This window comes from Colobus angolensis, unplaced genomic scaffold (assembly GCF_000951035.1).
Source record: "Colobus angolensis palliatus isolate OR3802 unplaced genomic scaffold, Cang.pa_1.0 Scaffold322, whole genome shotgun sequence".
NCBI lineage: Eukaryota > Metazoa > Chordata > Mammalia > Primates > Cercopithecidae > Colobus > Colobus angolensis.
In genome coordinates, this window is record NW_012116511.1 from 3,008,368 (window position 1) to 3,030,873 (window position 22,506).

Here is a 22,506-nt window from a genome sequence, read left to right on the forward strand (position 1 = left end):
GTGAATTTAATTCATTTTAACAAAGTACTTGAGCCACCCACTAAATAAAGATAATATATATTAAATCTTATGGAGGGAAAATATATATATATATATATATATATATATATATATATATGAGACATGAAACCCTACCTTCAGAATGATTTCAGTATACAAACAGATGAAAAGACATTTACAAATATATCATAGTAGAAAAAGATTTAAGATAGAAAAGCCAGTTAATAAGTTTTTATAATCTTTTATAGAGTTTTTGAGGCAGTATCCATGACCCTGTGAGCAGGAGTAGAAAGGGAAGAGTATATATGAGCTGATGGAACGTGAACTTGGGGCAGAGGGGAAGGAGCTAGATACCATAGATCAGGTCACTGTGGAAATCAAGTAGGAATGTGTGCAAGTTTTTAATCTCCATTTTTGGATAACACAGACATTTTCCATAAGAACAAATGACCAGTTTCTGCAAATGTCAGTAGTTTTAGAATAGTTGATAAGATAGTGCAAATTCAATATTGGCAACGCATACACAATAGAAAGTTGAAAGAATCTAGAGCCCTTTCAGACTAGAGAATGTTCCTTTGAAATGGCTGCTGTAAAGTAAAGGGTCACAAAATAAGGTCTCACTGCCAATGTAGAGGATTGACGGAGTGAGAGACTGAATTGCACGGGCCGTTGTGTTTCAAGAGGAAAGTCTCACAGAACAGGAACTTGGATGTTGTAAGGTGGCAGAGGAGGCTGTTGGGGATCACTGAGGCCAAAGTGAGTTTGAGGATCAATGGGAACATTCACTGGACTGGGTTAGGGAGGATAATTTGGTCTGTGAATATTCCCAGTGATGGTAATGATATGTGGGCATGCTGGGAATTCCAAAAGGTGAGAGTTTGTTGAGTGGGAAAGTGGAAGAATTGTCTTCAAGTTAGGAACCAGGAAAATGGTGGCTCTCCCTGAAAGAAGGTGTAAGGTACTATAAAATGTACCTTCTTTGAGATAGAAGTGTTGTGAGAGGAATGCCAATTATGGTGAAAAGATGGAATAATGATTATTGAGAAGGAAACATTAAAGATACTCAGAATCTCTTCACAAGAGAAGGGTTTTGAAAGGCATAGTGTGAAAAGACTTGAGTGGGTGTGGACATGTGCAAGAGAATTTGGAAGTCAGTACAGGCAGTGGGAATTGGCTAGTCTTGCAGAAGAACTGAGAAATACGTATGGCAGGGAGCAAGGAGACAGTTTGAGAACACACCTGGTAAGATAAGCTAGAGGAAGCCCAGATGAGGTTGTATAACAAAAGTAAGGAGCAGGGAGTCATGGTGGGCCTTCCAATTAGGAAGATTGTATGGAAATGAAAAAAAAATGCAATCTGAGGTTTGCATGTATAATGATTTTTTTTCGTGTATGCGGTTTGTAGGGAAAGAGTTTAGGCTGATTTTATGGATTTATATTGAAGAGCTTTTGAATATAGGCTGCTTTTCCAGTTCCTTATTATCCAAGGGAATGAGCAGGGTTCTTGCTGCAAAAATCACAAAATAGGTTGGTAAGCAGAGAAAAATTAACGAAAGCAATGAATAAAAAATAGCAAAATCTTAATTTGGATTTGATGTCCTTAGGTATTTTTGTATGCATATGCAGAAACATATATGTATTTACTACATAATATGCATATGCATGATTTAAGATATGGAGAAGGGTATTTAAAGATATAGTGTATTTAGGATTTAGAAAATTATTAAAACAATAGAGTATCCTCTTTATTATTTACTTTAAAAATATAAATAATTTCAAATGTACAAAAAATAATAGAAAACAATAAAACAGCCGTTAATGTACCACCACCATAATTTAACAGAAATTAACAGTTTATATTCTTGTCTCATGTCATCTTATTCTTAAGGAATTTTTTAATTAACATTTAAACATGCATACATGTAGTACTAATCAGTGGAATGCTGGAACCAATGAATACCAGAAATTTATTAAGTTTTCAGAAACTTTGAATGATATCACACTGATAAACTGAAGTTGCTATAGTGGAATATTTACACCGCAGAAATGGACAAATACTACAAAATGCCATTTCATGTTTCTTGTTGGAGAAGTAACAGTTCCAAATTTTACCAATACATTGCTGGGTTTTCTTTGCCTACTTTAACTGTCTCATCATATTTTATTGAATGAATAAAATTCAGTTTATTTATTTGCTACTCAGAAATATTTGGATATTTTCCATATTTCACAATCACAGATAATTTAGAGTTCAACATCTTGTACATATCTCCTTGATCCCATATACACTGGTGGTTCACATGTGGAAACCTAGAAGTAGAATTGCCGGGTCCTGAGGTTTATGCATCCTCAACTTTACTAGATAGTAACAAATCATTTTCTAAAATCACGCTAGCAGTTTACACTTCCAACAGGAATGTTACCATTTTTGTTTCCCATATACAGCCCTATGAAATGATATTTCAAGTAGTATGAAAGATACCAGGGGTAGTTAGCATTTCACCAACAAGAAACGAGGTTGTGGATCATGACCAATTATTTCTCAGGGTTGTGGGTTTTCTTTGTCCTTTTTGTTGTCTTTGACATATAGAAGTTTTAAAATTTAGATTGACAATCTCATTTCATGGTTGTTAGACATACACATTTTCTCTTTTTTATACCCTATTCATTTTTTGATTATCTTTTTTTTCTAATTGTACTATAGAAGATCTTTACATACTCTGGATATTTATTTCTTGATGGGCATTTCCTTGACAAATAACTTATCACCATTTGTGACTTGTTTTTTCGCCTTTATATATGATGCCTTTGAACATATAGAAGTTACAAATTTTTTAGAGTTGAATTTTTTTCGGTCATTTCCTATTAGTTTATGCTTATTACTCTTGTCTGGGATATGCTGATATCATAAATATGGTTTCCAATATTTCATTTTGAAATTTGACAGGTATACTTTTAAAGTTTAGGCTCTTTTGACTAATTCTCTAAAATGTATAAATTGGCTGTCATTCATGCCAAAGAGAGAGTTGTTTGCAAAGAGAACAGATTTTGGTTTGACTCTAAATTATTCATCATTAGTTTATTATCTGTGGCCAGCGTATGCTACACATTTGGAATACAGAGATGCACAGGCAATGCTCTTCCTCTTCTGGTGGGGACAAACATGCTACAGCACAGGCAGTACAGCTTAAAGGCTAAAAGAAGCTTGTATATATTACTCTGAGAGCATAGGGGCAATGAATCATTTGCCTTGGACCTATTAACTCTCCTGTTAATTCATTTACTCTGGTGTAGTAGCAATTTATGGAGAACTGAGGTTACTACCATAGTGCCAGCCCTACACCTTTTGGAGCAGGGGTCTCCAACCCCCGGGCTGCAAACTGGTACTGGTCTGTGGCCTGTCAGGAACAGGGCCACACAGCAGGAGGTGAGGAGTGGGTGCGCCAGCATTGCCACCTGAGCTCTGCCTCCTATCAGATCAGCTGTGGCATTAGATTCTCATAGGAGCGCAAACTCTACTGTGAACTGTGAATGCAAGGGATCTAGGTTGTGAGTGCCTTGTGAGAATCTAATGCATGATGATTTGAAGTGGAACAGTTTCATCCCAAAATCATCTCCTCACTGTTCCATAAAAAAATTGTCTTCCAGGAAACTGGTCCTTTATGCCAAAAAGGTTGAGGACCACTGCTTTAGAGCATACCACTATTTACTTATATCCTTTTCCAGATTGAATGACAGTGGAAAAAATTTGTGGATCTTTTGCAACAAGAATAATTTATCACAGATATTCCTTGCTAAGATGCTTTATAGATCTTAGCAGGGTAACAACCTGTTTTTAAAGATTGGTTTCTGTTTGCAGAGACGAAATGGAGAAGATATACCAGTAGCCCAGACTAAGAACATCAATCATAGAAGGTTTGCCGCTTCCTTCAGATTGCAAGAAGTGACAAAAACTGACCAGGATTTGTATCGCTGTGTAACTCAGTCAGAACGAGGTTCCGGTGTGTCCAATTTTGCTCAACTTATTGTGAGAGGTAAGGTAAAATTGTTTTCAATTTACAAAATTGCATGACTTTATTAGAACAAAAGCAACTCTGTAGATATTTTGACTGATTTTTAAACCATAGTGTTTCTGATGTCAAGTCACTATAAAAATATATCATCATAAAATTTCTCAGAATGTGTGAAGGTAAAATTAAGACTGTAGTTTGCAAAATTTTTGAAGTTTCTAATAAGTGTTTGCCATTGAAAGAAATCTATTTTATAATGCTCTAAGTGGACTAAATATATCACATACTTTATTTCGCATTGTCATCACCTCGTTTGTATTTTAACTTTAGATCTAGAGGCCGGGTGCGGTGGCTCAAGCCTGTAATCCCAGCACTTTGGGAGGCCTAGACGGGCGGATCACGAGGTCAGGAGATCGAGACCATCCTGGCTAACACCGCGAAACCCCGTCTCTACTAAAAATACAAAAAAAAACTAGCCGGGCGAGGTGGCTGGCGCCTGTACTCCCAACTACTCGGGAGGCTGAGGCAGGAGAATGGCATAAACCCGGGAGGCGGAGCTTGCAGTGAGCTGAGATCACGCCACTGCACTCCAGCCTGGGCGACAGAGCGAGACTCCATCTCAAAAAAAAAAAAAAAAAAAAACTTTAGATCTAGTTCTTCCTATTTAAAACAGTTCTGCAGATACTACCTTTCTTTGAAGCATTGTGGCAATGATGTCAAGGTTCAAGTTTCTATTTCCATGTAGTCCTAGAAATGTTATTGGTATCAAAATCCAATAGTGAATTTTCACTGATGCATGTCTCTTATAGAATCTTAGAAAGTTAGAACTACCAAACAGTCCTCACTAATATTCTTGGATACTAAAGTTACTAGAAGAATGTCAGGGATTATGACATATCAGTACATATTTGTAGTGAATACTGGAAAAATACAAATACAAAACACATATTACATTCATTTAAGATGTATAGAGTCCCTCTTATATTTTAAGCACTGTTCTAGGTTGTAGATATTAGAGATACAATTGTAAATGTAATACAATGTCCCTACCCACATGGAGCATCATACTGAGTTATGTTAGGCAGACTATATAGACAGGTGTTGAAAACGTAGTATCAAGTCACGGTATGTGCTGTGAAGGAAAAAGAGAGACAAAAGGATGGAAATTGATATTTTAGTTAAGGCATTCTGGAAAGCCACTCTGAGAAGGCAACAACTGAGCTGAAAGCTTTAAAAAAATGGAGACTTCAGCCATATGAAAATCTAGAGGTAAAGCAGCTCCATTGAGTAGGATATCAAGCGTCAATCAATATTGACACAAATGAAAGTAATTTTAACCTGTTTAAGTCTCTTCAAGGAGAAGTGTGAGAGACCTTAGCAAAAATATCTAAACTGGGGCTGAGACTGTAAACATATCATGGAAGGCATTTGCAAGTGAGTTTTCTTTGAGTAAGGATCTGAAGGTTCAGAGAAAGCTGCCCAGTTAGGAGTATGGATGTTGGGTCAGGGGCAAGAGAAAGAAACACCAGCAAGTAGAGAGCACAGCACATGCCGAGGCCTATGGCTGGAAGGAAAATATGAGATATGTCCATATTCTAGTCAATATATTTTATAATACTTGGCATCAAATATCTTTTACATATATTATTCAATATTGTCTTGTTTTTAATACTTTCACCTTTGATATTTTTAATGAAAAGAAATTTGAAATTCAGACTTATGATAATTTACCCAGAGCAAATTAAATCTATTGATTGACAGCCAGAATATAACCCATTGTTTCTTGATTCTTAGTGGTGAGCTCATTCTTTTCCACTACAGTTTTCCCTCACATTAACATTATTGGATAGTGCTGTCAACCTCTTGTAAACTTCTGTCTTGGAAGACTCTATGGCTCAGCTTTTTTTTAACTTTATAGATCAAATATGACTATTTTCAGTGTAACTTCTCTGATGTCTCCATAGTCAGCTCATATCACCTGTACAAGTTCATGAGATCACAGCTTCAATGAAGAAAATATGATAGTATTTGACTCCCGTGTTTAGGCAGAGAAACAATTTATCACATGTTCACATATGCATCTTTGTCAAGTCCCAGTCCAGCATCTCTCTCACCTGAGCCTAATTTTGAAAGCCTGAAGGTGTCCTTGGGTAATCTTCAGAGTGATTAATATGCTATGGATACAGGAATGTGGGTGTACTACTGAATTATTATGCTCACTGGATCTTCTTTACCATATATGCATTCACAATTTGCAACCAGTGAAGGAGATGGTACCTAAATAGTGTACCTAGAGTGCTTTTGAATAAGTTCTGTATAATACATAGTTATATATGTTCTATATAGTTATCTATACATTTTTTTCCAGAAAAGTCACTCCTGATGTTTTTCTCAAAAGATTGTAGAAGACCTGTTGATGCTTTTATCCAGGTGCTCCCCTTATATGTATAGTTCCTTTTTTCATGCAAACATTTTCTGCTTGTTTGTTTTAAAAGAGAAGCATTTGGTCATTACTAGATCTCTTTTGTTTATCTTAATTGATAAGTAGATTTGATTATTTTATCAAAACCTGGTTTTCTTTACCTGGAGACAACAACATTACAATGCTGTTCCAGCAGTATTACTTGTTAAATTGATAATTATTTCAATAAAATTTATAAAAAAGAGGATCCTTAAATTTCATTGAAAAATTTGACCTATTTTTCTTTTTCTTTTTTTTTTTTTTTTTTTTTCTTTTCTTTTCTTTTCGAGACGGAATCTCACTGTCACCCAGGCTGGAGTGCAGTGGTGCAATCCCAGCTTACTGCCACCTCTGCCTCCTGGGTTCAAGCAATTATCGTGCCTCAACCTCCCACATAGCTGCGACTACAGGTGCGTGCCACCGCACCCAGCTAATTTTTGTATTTTTAGTAGACAGGGGTTTTTCCATGTTAGCCAGACTGGTCTTGAACTCCTGACCTTGTGATCCACCCATCTCAGCCTCCCAAAGTGCTGGGATTACAGGCATGAGCCACTGCACCCAGCCTTATTTTTCCTTTTTTTTTTAAAGAAAGTCCTGCCATAAGTTTTATGATTTTTATGTTGAAAAGGTTGAGCTTAAAGATGATGGCATTTTGAATTTGTTATCCAGAGTCTGCTATCATTTTAGAAATATATTTTGTTAGTTTTAGCAATTTTATTTTTCTTTCAACACATTTTAGGTTGTTCTATATTTAATACTTACAGGTGATACTTTGCTTGCTGTTTTATTTGAAAACCAATATAGAGGAATAAGTTTTCTTGTTTGTAGAGATAACCACCAAATAAATATTACTACCAAAAACATATCCTCGGGGGTCAGCTGTCCTGGTGTTGAAACAGTGCTGAGAATTAACTGTGCTGACAGGTCCTATCTCTCATTGGCACTTTTAAAGCTGACATCCTGTTACATGGATACAAAAGACGGTAATTTTAAAGGAAATTTTTGGGGCAGTGATATGAATAGTCTTTAATAAGAGCTGGCATGGTATTGCCTGTTGTCAAAGATGACCCAAGGGTAAGAGTTTATTAGTGCATTTTCTCCTAAACTGAAAGTGACAGGGCACGCTTAAGGCTTTTTTGTTGCTGTTTGTTACAAATGAAAATTTCACTGCAAAATTTTCATGCTGAAGAGTATTGATGTATGTTTTCCCACAGCCAGAGGAATAAAAAAAAGTACGGAGAAACAGTACTTTGTTTATGATTTTAGCATTGCTTCCTGATGCTATTTACTTTGTTATGATTTTAGCATTGCTTCCTGATCATTTTGAATGATGATAATGTCTTCAGCTTATGGAAACCAATCTTTATTGACTAAGAAGTTTTTATAGAGACGAGATGAAGAGCAGATATTTTTGCTCAATGTTTTACAAACTTGAAGTGTAAAAAATTTGAAATACAAGTTGAAGTCATGTTTATAAGCTTCAAACTGAAAGCACCAACTTTGTAGTCTAATTATGCTACAGAATATTTTGCCGTTCCTCACCTCAGTATTGGTCTCCTCTGTCCGTTTCCATCTGTCTAAATCGAAGACCCACTTACATCTCGAACCAGCTGACCTGAGTAAACTTCTATAAAATTCTCTGATTGCCACACCTCACACTCAATTTCTATTCCAAATTGTTTGTTATATTTTTATATCTATCATTTTTACCTGTGAAACTACAATTATATTTTAAGTACTTCAGTTTGAAAGCACAGTTTTTGGTTTGTCATCGTTAATGGCTTGAGCTTTAAATTTTAGTGTCAATTACTGGTCATTATCAAAATGCTCTGGATACAAAAGTATTTAATTAGTATTTTAGTCTGTTCCTAATGAATAATAGTGACCGCTATAAATGGGGATTAGTATCAATCACTTTACATAACCTTACTCAGGGTAGTTATCCAATCTTATTCAGAGTTGGTGTTTAACATCATAAGAAATTCAGACAGATGTCATTACTTTCTGTTGTAAGACAATATAAACTAGCTTATACATAAGAATATTTACTCACTTTTGTGACTGGGTAATGCAGGATAGGCTTCAGGGTTTGTTGATCAAGTCATTAAAGATCTACGTTCTTTCCAATTCTTCACTTTGTAGTCTATGATTTTGGCTTCTCTCCTAAGCCAGGCCCACCTCCTAGTCATAAGAGAGAAATATGACTACATGCTTCCTTGGTCTTATCCATTTAGGGGTAAAGAGGGCAGTACCTACCGCAACTATCCAAAAAACAAACAAACAAAAAAGCAAATAACACATCACTGGTTATTGGATAAACAACTAGTATGTCCAGTAGACAGCTTTTGTACACAAGACTCCAGAGCATAAACAGTGTTACTCAGAGATAGTTCTTTATTTCATTCAGGTAAGATAGTGACTGAGGAAATAATGTCAAGAGGAGGTACAACTTAATCTTGAAGGACATACAGAGTTTGGAATATTGTACTGTTGGAGAAGGGTGTTACCATACTAAGTCAAGTAACAGTGTAAATCATAGGTAATTAGTAGGATCATGGCTTATTTGGTTGATGGTGAACTGTCCATGGAATTACTTGCTTTATATCAGTTATTTACTATGCATATGGAGAAGGAAAGCCGTCAAAACCTATTAGAACTTTTCAGATTCTGCTTTTACTGTAATTGTAGATTATGTCCTATCAGAACCTGTCTAGTTCATCTTTGTTTGCTTCAGCACCTAGCACAATATTTACATGAAGAAATTCAGTATTTTTCTCAAAATCAACAAATAAAATTGTTTAGTTGAAACCAGAGGAGTGGGACTGACCCTGGCATATGTAGGGGATGAGTGATGAACCAGATATTTTTTCTCACCTACAGATGGAGTCAAGTTTGCTGGCATAAAGGAAATGATGATGATAGTTGCTTTTTGTAGTGTCTAAACCAGACTCTTTCCCTTCTCAAGTGGACTATTAAGGGTGACTTTTCAGTTTAGTGTAAATATTTTTAACTTGAAAAATAATATTGATCTGACCAGTATTCTATTCCAGTACTCTAATCTTTTTGCCCATAAAATTAAATCCATTTTTTTTTGGTGTTTTTATATAAGAAGCCAGGTCATTTGGGAATTGGAAAACACTTTATGAATACTTGTGCTAGTTGATGGCTAAAGGCCATGGAATTTCTAGCTTGAGACCTTCAGCAAGCTGTTTAATATCATGCAGTATTGGTTTTTAACTAGTTTTCCTAGCATAGCTTTCAGGCTCATGAATTCATATAAAGATCCTTTTCCTTAATGGTGACTTGAGATCCCTTTTCTTCTATTGTGAAAACTGGTCATCTTGACAGGAAGTTTGGAGTTATCTTGGAAAATGTAATTTAAACGGCTATGTTTTCCTAAAAAATGAAGTATAATGAACATTTCAGAACACACTGAATCACATACTAATTTTACCCCCACCCCCAAACCCCTAAATATTTTTTAAAAAGCCCATGCAGCCAGTGGATACCAAATGTGTCAAATTTGGAGGAGTCTCCAAATCTATTTAAAAATGTTATTTTGCTCCCCTTGAGTATGCTAAAAGAAACATTTGGAGTCTCCTCTCATTCATAGTACCTACTTATAATTCAGGTGATTCAGTGTTCAGGATGTCTGGTACATATTTAAATTCTAAATGAGCAAAAGAGTGCTAGATGTTCTTATTTCAGATAGTATATTGTGGTGCAACCAGAAACTGGATACTCATTTGAATTGTTCATGTAGTCCATTAAGACATACATTTTCAAAGCTGAAAAGCATCAAAAAATGATAGTATCTATGTTTATTTAAGAATAGTAGAAAAATTATGGTTTTTAAATCTAATATGAATATTCACTGTGACTTCATATTATTACTGAAACTCTACTTGATCCACTTCTGTACACCATTATGCCAAATACTTTTTTCTATTAATTTTCTCCTTTTCTGAGTTTCCTTATAGCTACTCTATAAGGATGGTAAAGTGCAGCAGTTGTTTTCGTCAGAGTGATTTTTTTTCATTTTATTTATTTTCTTTCAGTTTGTTTTTAAAATAAAAATGCGATGAGAGTTCTTTCCATAAAGGTTTCTCAGTTTATTTTCCTAGGCAATTCGTGTGTTGAGTGAGTAGGGTACTGGTCACTGCTCTTTGGAGTAAATCTTGGGGGAGTTTGCTTTTGATGGAGCTTTCATCTTAAGCATTTGAAAAGGATCAAGGAGGAAGCAGAATCATTTGCATAGTTAATAATTATTTCTGTTGAACTCAAGGGAATTTTATTTCAGAGTACTGATAGTAGGCCTGTACATGTTTTCTAAGTTTCAGTTCTTTTCTCTTGGAGTTTGTGATAAATATAATTTGGGCCCATTTCTGTGTACCAACGGACTTTTATCTACTACATGGACTGAGTGTCTTCGTAGTTTATATTCCCCCACCTGTTAACCATTTTTTTTTCTCTCACCTCAAACCAAAGATAAAGCAACAGTGTCCATTCGAACTATGATTTTTTGGTCTTTCTGGGTTTATTTGCAACTTCATTGAAAAATCAGCTAGCAGCCTTTATTGAATTCTTAATGAGGTAATAGGCAAGTGCATGTTACTATGTTAGTATTCAATAAAGACAAATGCCAAAGAAATCACATACATAGTCTCAGTGCTTAAGAATCTCATAATTTAATTAATTCTATAGGAAATGTAGAATTATTGAGTATCATGGCACAGAATTTTGACTTAGGTTTTGATCACATTCTAAACTCTGTAAGAATAAAAAATGTTTCCTAACAAATAAAAAATAGTCTACCTATTTTCTAACTTCAATGAAATAGCAACTATTTCATTGAAACCCCTTATTAAGCACCAATTTGGCTTAAAAAAACTTACACTGGGAGAGTCTTATAGAATGTTGATTGAACAGAAGCTCTCTAGTTGACAAATTGGAATCAATCAGTGAGGGCAGAGAGATAAATCAGAGTGTTTAGTGGCATAATGTGTAAGGACGGCAATGGAAGTGTTGTAGTAGGACATTACTTCATTAGTTTGAGTTCTTGAGTCTCTCCCACTCTCCCCTCCACTTCATCTTCAAGAGAGTCATTAATAGCAGGGTTCCCTACCAGTATATGACTTACAGGTGAGTTTTGTGTTTAGCTTTGCAGTTAGCATAAATTATTTGCCACTTAAGCAGTACATCTTTTAAAAAGCTAGCTAATATACATTCTGCTGACCAGTAAGGCATGATCGGGAACTAAGAATTAAACTGTTACTAAGAATTAAACTGTTTCTAAGAATATAAACAAGGAAATACACAGAAAACAAACAAAAATGCATAAAATGTTGTGTAGAAGCCTTACAAAGAAAGCAGATAATATGTAATTATTTATTAATGTGCCGATCAAAACCGGCTTGTTCCAAGTTTATGATAGTACCACAGAAATTGCCTCCTTTCCCATCTGTGTTAAGATAAATGATATTTTCCCTCTTTCTAGGAAATATTTAATCTGACAAGAATTAAAACCAAGTATAAGGTCAACACAAATGAATACAGATAAATAATCTTTGTTACTCCTCAGCATGGATTGTGTTTAGTTCATTATTATTAATTTTTAGAAAAAAAGTGAAATATTGTAACATTTCAGTATTAAAAGTGAGAATTTGGGGACAGAGAGCGGGACAGAAATTAAATAATATGGCAGAAAATATGGCGGCTTTCCTCAACATATAAATGTACAACAATCTCTTCTTGTACAGGCTTTACCTTAACTCTGATGTTTGTTTTTAGAGAAATTATGGCCTATAGATGGGTTCTCATCTCTTACAAGGTATATAAACACGGCGACTTTTACACTTTAGGATATAATTTGTCTTAGTTATAGGCGTATAACTTTCTTTTCTCTCCAGTTTCTGCTGAGCCCTAAACTGAGAAAATACTTTGTTGTTTTCCTTTATTGTTGCTTTATTTGGAGTCATAGATTTAGCTATGATGACACAGAATCTGTCCTTGTGTTAAACAATGAAACAACAAATGGGTAATTACTTGTGCCTTCGTTAGGAAGAAATTTTACCCACCTGGTTATTTACATATTGCTGATTGCCCCTGGATTTTCATTAGTCTTTCTTATATATATGGAGGTACCATGGCTACTCTCATGTTGCCATGCTACCTCCTCCAATAGTTTCCCTTCACATTAAGAAAAAAAAAAAAAAAAAATCACAGTTCTTTCTTGTTCTAAGTGGCCTTAAATGAAATATCCCCTGGCTGCCACTCCAAATTTGTTCTTTATCACTCACCTCCTTCCTTGATCCACAGCAGGCAAAGCTGGCTCTTCTAAGTATACTTCTGTCTCTGGGCTTTACACTTCCTGCTCTTTCCACCCTCACCTGTTTTTTCTTGAATAGATGCATGCTTTTACATTCTTATTCCTTTCAGCTTTCTTCTCATTTCCGCCTCCCAAAATACCTAAAGGCCAAATGGCAATTATTTTCTAGCACAGAAGGGAATTCATTGATTTTATTTTACCATTTTTTTTTCCTCCAGAGTTATTTAGGTCAAAGTTTTTGAAAGATCTTTACGTAATGCCTACTATCAGTAAGTATATGAAGAACAAGACAGTGGTCTCAAAGATTTCTGTGCTGTTGGAAATGCAGTGAATAGAAATCTGTATGTCTGAAATTGGTTTGTAATATGTATATAAATAGATTCCTTTATTCCTATTTTATTGCATAGCTTTTGAGTGCCCAGCACTTTTCTTTATTCTCACTGCCACCACTTGTCTCTGTCATCATCTTCTCTTTCGTGTACTTGTATAAAAACCTCCTTACTGATCTCCCTCCATGAGCACTTACCTCCTCCAAGGCAGTCTTCACACAGAAGCCAGACTGACTGTATGACACAGTAAGTCAGAATATGCTCCCCCTGGCTCTGGCAGCTTCCTGTTCATGCGGTATAAATTCCAGATGCCTCATCACAGCTCCAAGGCCCTGCTTGCTCATAGGCTTTTAGCTGTGCTCACCCGCTTCAGTCCTTCGTAAGACTCTCCTTTGCTTACCAAACTGTAGCAACACTGGTTTTCTTTCACTTGCTTGAACATGCCATGATCTCTCGTGCCTTAGGGTCTTGGCTTTTTCTAATTGCCCTGCTCCTTAAAATATAACTGCTTTCATAACATCTGCCCCCTCCATGAGACTGATGTACTTAGGGACCCTTTCCTTTTGCACGCTCATGATTGGATCTCTGTAGCCAATACCATGATCAAAGTCTAGCAGATCTCATCAAATATTTATTCTCAAAGAAACAAAAATAGTAAGGTATAAAGTGCCATATGAATGATATAAATTTAATGCATAGAATGAGGAGGGCAGCTACATGGCTGCTTTCTAATGGTCAGGGAATGTGCTGAGGAGGAGAAGAAGTTCCAACTGACCCTTGATGGGTGGGTAGCATTTGGATAGTGGAAGATAGGTAAAGGCATTCTGGGCAGAGGGACTGGCACTGGAAAACATGTTCTTGTGGACTTAGCAGTAAATTTTGACCATAACACAGTGTTTTCCAGTGAAAACATCTGAGATAATCCTGAAATTGTACTTTGAGCCCTTACTGTGGAACAATTTGAGTGCCAGACTAAGGAATATAAATGGATTGTATATTTAATTTGGGAAGCTTTAGGAGTTTTGAAGTAGGTTACTCACATGTTATCTGTCTCAGAAAACCAGGATAGCAGATGATTTGGAAAATGGTGCATTTTTAGGGAGGAAGTTAAGCGGGCTCTTACAATTTTAAAAGCTTTAGATGATAAGTGTTCCTAGGGTAGGAGACGGTTATGGTGGAAAGAATGAGTCAAGGATGAGAGATGAGGCAGCAATGTTGGTAAAGCATTGTAGAATGGCAGTAGGAGGAGGAGTCAAAGGAGACTTCTAGATTTTTGTTTGGGATATTGGATAAAATATGGTATTATGGTCAGAGATTGGAAGCCTTGTAGAAGAAGTCATTTGAGAGCATAGATGATAAGTTTAATTGCAAACTTTTGATTGGGGTGCTAGGAACATGTTCAATTTTAAAATCTTCAGGAATGTGAGTAAGCCTTAAACTAATCACAGGGCATTAAGTAAAGACTCAATACATGATGAAATGAATAATAGGTGCCTAGTGTATAGAAATTATTTGTATTTTCTAAGCTTCAATTTCATAGCCTTTAGCCTATACTGTTGGAATTTTTCATGTTGTTAAACTTTGGATGAAAGCAGAGGTTTTTAACTAAATGGAGAATTTAGAAAGAGAAACCAGACAGAGTTTAATATGATGTCTTTTTTTGTTGCTGACATTATCTGCATATAAAAACACATGTAAGATATATCATGTGTAAGTATTTCCCCCACTACTTCATGTAGATTCCTGACTATATTTGTGGTTGTCTGTTAAGTAGAAATATTTTTCCTCTTCTTTGTAAGACTTTTTACTTCATAGAAATAAAGTGAACTCTCTAAAGGCTTCTCTACTTTCTCTGCTCTTCAGAATTTTATTGCTCCTGATAATAATGCTCCTAGACGTGTCTCTTTCCTACATTAATGTTTTAAAGGGTTGGGAGAGGGAATATATATATATTTATTTTTGGGGGTAGGACTTTTGGCTAACAGCATTTCTCATTCTCAAAGAATGTCATTCACTATAGTGGGTGGTTTGAAAATATTTACTTAAGGGTAGATAAAGAGTTCCCACCTGACATAATCTTCCTATGTTAAAATCCCCACTCAATTTGACATTTCTGTGTACTGTGCAGGATTGCTAAAAAGTAGTTACCATGACCAGACTGGCTGATGCATGGTAATGATGTAAAGCAGGGTGTTTGGAATTCAACATGGATGGTAGAAATGCGAGATGTCAGAGAAGCCATATATTAAAGAAATTTTGAGTTGGAAACTGAATCCCAATCTGCCACTGAGAACATTTTGATCATTTTGATTTATTAAACTTTTATAACAGCATTCAGATGGAGCTGAATTAAAACCTTTAGTCTTGGATAGTTTATGGGACACCAACCACTGTGTTACTGGTATCATTTTGAAGGTGTTTTTAGCATCAGTGAAAAGGGGAAAAAATGGGTGGGTAAGATACTTATTTTAAAAGGAAGTTTTCACTTATATTCTTGTATCTAACTTTAAATTCCTCTTTTGTTTGCATTGTGTCACTGTTAAACATATTTTATGATTTCAACATATTAGATACTTTAAAGTTTTGAATTTTACTGTGAAACATTTTTGAAACTCTAATAATTTTCAGATTGAAACACTGCTTTTGTATATATGGTACAGGCTATCTTTTTAGTGTGTATCTGTACACTCAGAGGCTTCTGTGTCTGTCTTTGTCTATGTTTGTGTTGCTGAGGTTTATAGATAAATATTCAAATAGAAATACTAATGAAATTCCGAAGCCTATCTTGCAAGTAAAAGAGTGCATTTTCCTACAACTATTGGAATTCTGTACATCGAATTTTTTTAAAAATCAGCCATCAGCATCAGCAATCATGGATAGTCTTTTCTGAACAGTAGCTCCATAATAAAGAGAAGTCAATTATTATTAGAGAAGCACTGTAGGTGAAAGGCAATATAGATTCACACTTGGTTTTGTAGCAGGGAGAGGGGACTTAGCTGTGAATCAGGTATGATGCAAAAGATGGATGAGACAGAGTTCAAGAAGCAGTAATGTGAGAGTCCAGGACAATCATTTCAAGCTGTCTCAGCAGTAATGATGGATGGTTTGGTGGCAAGAAGTAATAATACCAGATGATGAAAGTTACATCTCAGCACCTTGAGCCCGAGCACACCATCTACCTGTTGGGGTTCTGGGTTATAATGATTCCTGATTTGCAACCAAAGGGGTTTGCTGCACTTAGCAACCTACATTTTTGGTGGCTGTGAAGGAAGCAAATAGCATATCAAACACTCCTGCACATTGTAAATTTAATTACCTCATATTTATGCATAGTAGTTGTTGACAGGAACTTGTAAGCTATGCTAATATGGAAGGTAATTTGTTACCTCCAGAAATCACTTTCCATGTGTCTTCTGATCATTATCGTGAAACATGATAAATGATCTAGCCCATGAGGTATAAATGAAAATGAAATGGATAATTGGATTCTATGTCTACATTGTGGCTGGAATAGTCACAGCAATTATAATTGAATTTATCTCATAAAAATGAGTTGGCAATACATCAGTGACCTTTCATCATTTTGAGCCTATGGTATTATATGAAGCTACTTTTGAGATGATCACAAAAAAAGTATCATAATTCTTTTTAAAGAGTAATCTTTAACACTTAAATTTTCTATTTTCTTGCCTTATCTGCCTAAATATTTTTAAGTATCTAGTTTATCTACAGAGAGTTTTAACAATTAATACTGATAATTCTTTTTTATGTGGAGAGTAAAGTGCTTTGTTGTTACCAATGCCTTGACTGAATGGCTTAGGAACAGTGTAAGACACTCTGATTTTTTTTTTTTTTTTTTTTTTTTTTTAATGAACACCTTTTATTATTACCAGCGTGTATCTTTCTGCTGGGTGATAGAAGTGTGCCCTCTTGCTGAATGTGTGTGTTCGCTTTGATTCTTATAATGTGTTTCTGATATACCAAAATTAAAAGAGTTTGTTTTAAATATCACCAGATCTTTTTCTCTTTACCTTCTCTCTAAGTCACTTTAAATAATAATATTTTATTATAGACATAAAAACCCTATATATTCATTGATTTGATTACCATATTTGAAGATCACCATGTGTTAATTATTGGATTTATTGCTAATAAAATGACTAAGATACACACTCTTTAGGGTGTTATAGTGCCATATGTAACTATGGTAATATCTAGTTTTAAAATTGTAACATAATTCCTTTTTTCTCCACCAGGCTCTTTTCATGAGGGTCCAGGAAGCAAATAAAGCTTCTGTTTATGTTTTTGTATTTCTAACTAAGGAAGTCTATTCCAGATTCAGTTACTAATGAGTATATGGAAAATGAGAAGCTATCTGGAAATGTGACTTTTCTTTTGAATGAAATATGTCAACAAGCAGAGCATGTCCCTAGGGACAATTTTCTCCCCTCTTATATTTTTTAACTTGAAATTTTTTTTTTTTTTTTTTTTTTTCTGTGACACAGAGTCTCACTCTATTGCCCAGGCTGGAGTGCAGTGGCACAATCTCAGCTCACTGCAACCTCTGCCTCCCAGGTTCAAGCAACTCTCCTGCCTCTGCCTCTCAAGTAGCTGGGATTACAGGTGCCCCCCCACCGCTACTGGCTAATAGTTTTGTATTTTTAGTAGAGGTGGGGTTTCACAATGTTGGCCACGGCTGGTCTCAAACTCCTGATCTCAGGTGATCCACCCGTCTTGGCCTCCCAGAATGCTGGGATTACAGGTGTGAGCCACCACGCCTGGCCTTTGCTTGAAATTTCTTCACTTTCTTTCCTTTTGTTTTTCTTCAACTTTTAAGTTCAGGGGTACATGTGCAGGATGTGCAAGTTTGTTACATACATAAATGTGTACCATGGTGGTTTGCTGCACAGATTGTCCCATCACCTAGGTATTGAGCCCAGAATTCATTAGCTAGTCTTCCTGATGGTCTCCCTCTCCTGCATACCTCCATCCAACAGGCCTCAGTGTGTGTTGTTCCCCTCCATGTATCCACGTGTTCTCATTATTCAGCTCTCACTTTTAAGTGAGGAATGTGGTGTTTGGTTTTCTGTTCTTGCATTAGTTTGCTGAGGATAATCGCTTCCAAGTTTCTCCATGTCCCTGCAAAGGACATGATCTAATTCATTTGTTTGGTTGCATAGTATTCCATGGTGTATATGTACCACATTTTCTTTATCCAGTGGGTCATTTATGGGCATCTAGGTTGATTGCATGTCTTTGCTATTGCGAATAGTGCTGCAATGAACACACACATGCACGTATCTTTATAAAAGAATGATTCCATTCTTTTGGGTGTATACCCAGTAGAGGGATTTCTGGATCAAATGGTATTTCTGCCTCTAGGTCTCTGAGGAATTGCCACAATGTCTTCCACAAGAGTTAAGCTCATTTACAGTCCAACAGTTTATACGCATTCCTTTTTCTCCATAACCTTGCCAGCATCTGTTGTTTTTGACTTTTTGATAATCACCATTCTGACTGATGTGAGATGGCATCTCTTTGTGATTTTGATTTACATTACTCTAATGATCAGTGATGTCGACCCTTTTTTTTTTTTTCATGTTTGTTGTCTCCATATATGTCTTCTTTTGAGTAATGTCTGTTCATGTCCTTTGCCTACTTTTTAATGGGGTTGTTTTCTTCTTGTAAATTTGCTGAAGTTCCTTATAGACTATGGATATTAGACCTTTGTCAGAAGGATAGACTGCAAAAATTTTCTCCCATTTTGTAGTTTGTTTGTTCACTTTGATGATAATTTCTTTTGCTGTGCAGAAGCTCTTTCGTTAGATCCCATTTGTCAATTTTTGCTTTTGCTGAGATTTCTTTTGGTGTCTTCATCATGAAACCTTTGTCCATGCCTATGTCCTGAATGGTATTGCCTAGATTTCCTTCTAGGCTTTTTACAGTTTTCAGTTTTACATTTAAGTCTTTAACCATCTTGAGTTAATTTTTATATATGTTGTAAGGAAGAGGTCCAGTTTCAGTTTTCTGCATTTGGCTAGCCAATTCTCCCAGCACCATTTATTAAATAGAGAATCCTTTTCCCATTGCTTGTTTTTTCAGGTTTGTCAAAGATCAGATGGTTGTAGGTGGATAGTCTAATTTTTGAATTCTCTGTTCTGTTCCACTGGTCTATGTGTTTGTTCTTGTATCAATACCATGCTGTTTTGGTTACTACAGCCTTATAGCATAGCTAGAAGTTGGGTAGTATGATGCCTCCTGCTTTGTTCATTTTGTTTGGATTGTCTTGGCTATTTAGGATCTTTTTTGGTTCCATATGAATTTTAAAATAGTTTTTTTTTTCTAATTTTGTGAAGAACATCAGTGGTAGTCTAATGGGAATTCTATTGAATCTGTAAATTACTTTAGGTAGTGTGGCCATTTTCATGACAGTGATTCTTCCTGTCCATAAGCATGGAATGTTTCCCATTTGTTTGTGTCCTCTCTGATTTCTTGGAGCAGTGGTTTGTAGTTTTCCTTGAAGAAGTCCTTCACATCCCTTGTTAGCTGTATTTCTAGGCATTTTATTCTCTTTGTAGCAGTTGTGAATGGGAGTTTACTCAGAATTTGGCTCTGTTCTTGCCTGTTGCTGGGGTATAGGAATGCTAGCAGTTTTTTCACAGTGATTATCCTGAGACCTTTCTGAAATTGCTTATCAGCTTAAGAAGCTTTCAAGTTGAGACAATGGGGTTTTCTAGGTATAGGATCATGTCATCTGCAAATAAAGATAATTTGACTTCCTCTCATCCTATTCAAATACTCTTTATTTCTTTCTCTTGCCTAATTACCCTGGTCAGAACTTTAAATACTATGTTGAATAGGAGTGGTAAGAGACAGCGACCTTGTCTTGTACTGGTTTTCGAGGAGAATGCTTCCAGCTTTTGCCCAATCAGCATGATATTGCCGATATTGCCTGTGGGTTTGTCATATATGGCTCTTACTCTTTTGAAGTCTTTTCCATTAGTTTATTCAGAGTTTTTAACATGAAGAGATGTTGAATTCCATTGAAGTCCTTTTCTTCATCTATTGAGATAATCATGTTCTTTTTATTTTTTATTTTTGTCTTTAGTTCTGTTTATGTGATGAATCACATTTATTTATTTGTGTATATTGAACCAACCTTGCATCCCAGGAAAGAAGCCAACTTGATCATGGTGGATAAGTTTTTTAATATGCTGTTGGACTCGGTTTAACAGTATTTTGTTGAGGATTTTTGAATAGATGTTCATTAAGGATGTTGGCCTGAAGTTTTATTTTGTCTGTTGTATCTCTGTCAAGTTTTGGTATTAGGATGATGCTGGCCTTATAGAACAAAGTGGGGAAGAATCCCTCCTTTTCAATGTTTTGGATTAGTTTCTGTAGAAATGGTACCAGCTCTTCTTTGTACCTCTGGTAGAATTCAGCTGTGAATCCTTCTGATCCTGGGCTTTTTTTTTTCGGTTGGTAGGCTATTTATTACTGCCTCAGTTTCAGAATTTGTTATTGGTCTATCCAGGAATTCAATTTCAAATTGAATTTCTGAGTTGACTGAACCACAGAGATAGCAACCACCCCTTCCCTGGGGAACTCCATTCTTGTGGTGGACTCCAGCCTGTCACCACTGTCTGGCTGGAATTCCAAGCCAGTTGGTCTTAACTTGTGAAGTATCCTGGAAGTGGGGCCTGCAGAGCAACACTGCTTGGCTCGCTGGATTCTGCCCCTCTCCTAGGGTTATGTAGGGACCCTCTCCCACTTTGCTGGGAATCCCGGGACCAGAGTATACGAAACTCCTAAGTCTCTGTGTGTACTTGAGCGACTGCTCTGCTGGGACATCACACAGCTCTGTGTGCTGGACCTAAGGCCCTAGTAGCCTGAACTTACAAGGGCATTTCCTGATCCTCAGGTTGCAAATATTTACGAGAGAAGCATGGTTTCCTGGGCAGGGTTACATAATTCCTCATCACTTCCCCTGGCCGGGAGTGGGGCTTCCTTTGGCTCCATGTCTCCCCTAAGTGGGCCATAGCCCCACCCTGCTTTTCTTCATTCTCCCTGGGTCGAGTTGTTTGCCTAGTCAGTCCCAGTGTGAGAACCTGGATATTTCAGTGGAAGGTGCTGAATTCACTCTCTGCCTTCATTCCTCTCCTTGAGTGCCACAGATGGCATCTGCTTTTATTTGTCCATTTTCCAGGGCCTATATATCAATTTCTTCACTTTCTATACTCGGTGGTAGTGATATTCCAACTAATAAGATTATTATTAATTTTATTAATAATAATCTTGCTACTTGAAGCAAGTTTTACATATGAAACAGATTTGTGAGATTTACACCTTAAATTTCAATGATTCTTACTATGTTACTGGGATCATTATCTTGTCTCTTTAGAAACAATGCATTTACTTTAAGTTGCTTGGCTGCTATTTTTAACTGATTCCTGCCCTGACAAGTACCATGATAGTTATTACCTACTATTTTATTTTATATTTTTAATTTTTAAACTTTAATAAAAAATATATATATTTTAATAGAGATGGAGTCTCACTATGTTTCCCAGGCTGTTCATGAAATCCTGGCTTCAGGCGATCCTCCCATCTCAGCCTCCCAAAGTGCAGAGATTACAGGAATGAGCCATCACGCCCGGCCAAACCTATCATTTTATAGCAGATTCTCAATACAGGAACAGGAGATGTGTGTTCCTTTCTAAATCAAGTGTAGTTTATATTTGAAACTATTTAGGACTACCACACATGTCCTTTTTTTAGATTCTGACGTACTACTATAAACATGCACACACTCATGCACACTCACATGTGCATGGATGTGCTCTCAACCTTGATTTCAGCATGCCTTTGTTAGAATCTAGGCAGAGCCTGGCCTAAGTGTGGTTTATGAAAAGTTAAGAAATTATTCTGCTATTCCTCCTGCATTTTTCTTCCCCCCTGAACATTTTTCTTGGGTTTTATGTCAAGAATTATGAATTGCCTTTGTAGCTCTAAGAAAATTTTGGAAATATTTTCAATGTCTTTAATAATATCATGAGATTCTTTGAGTTTCTGCACTTCCCTGTTTGTAGAAAAAATAAATTACATAGAATTTAATAGCCTGTCCTGTTTTAAAGTTGTAGTGCTTAGTAATCAAAGAAAGTCCATAAGCACTCATTTTTAATTTAATATGAAAATTAAAAACACCTTCCAGGGTAGACTCAGTAAGGTAGGTTTTTTCAATGTCCCAATCGTCTTTGATTAAGTACGAAGAAAATTTTGGACTGTCTTTCTTATTTCTGTTCTTTTCTTTTTTCCTTTCCTTTCCTTTCTCCTTTCCCCTTTCCCCTTTCCCCTTTCTCTTTCCTCTCCTCTCTCCCCT

General features: G+C 36.0%; 1 protein-coding gene across 1 annotated transcript in view; it reads left to right on the forward strand.

Annotated features, from left to right (window-relative positions):
- PTPRK (protein tyrosine phosphatase, receptor type, K) overlaps window positions 1–22,506 on the forward strand; it is a 587,115-nt gene that overhangs the window by 312,868 nt on the left and 251,741 nt on the right. The window contains exon 6 of the mRNA XM_011951661.1: window positions 3,859–4,033. Coding sequence (XP_011807051.1) covers window positions 3,859–4,033 — 175 coding nt within the window. The remainder of the gene's footprint in view (window positions 1–3,858; window positions 4,034–22,506) is intronic.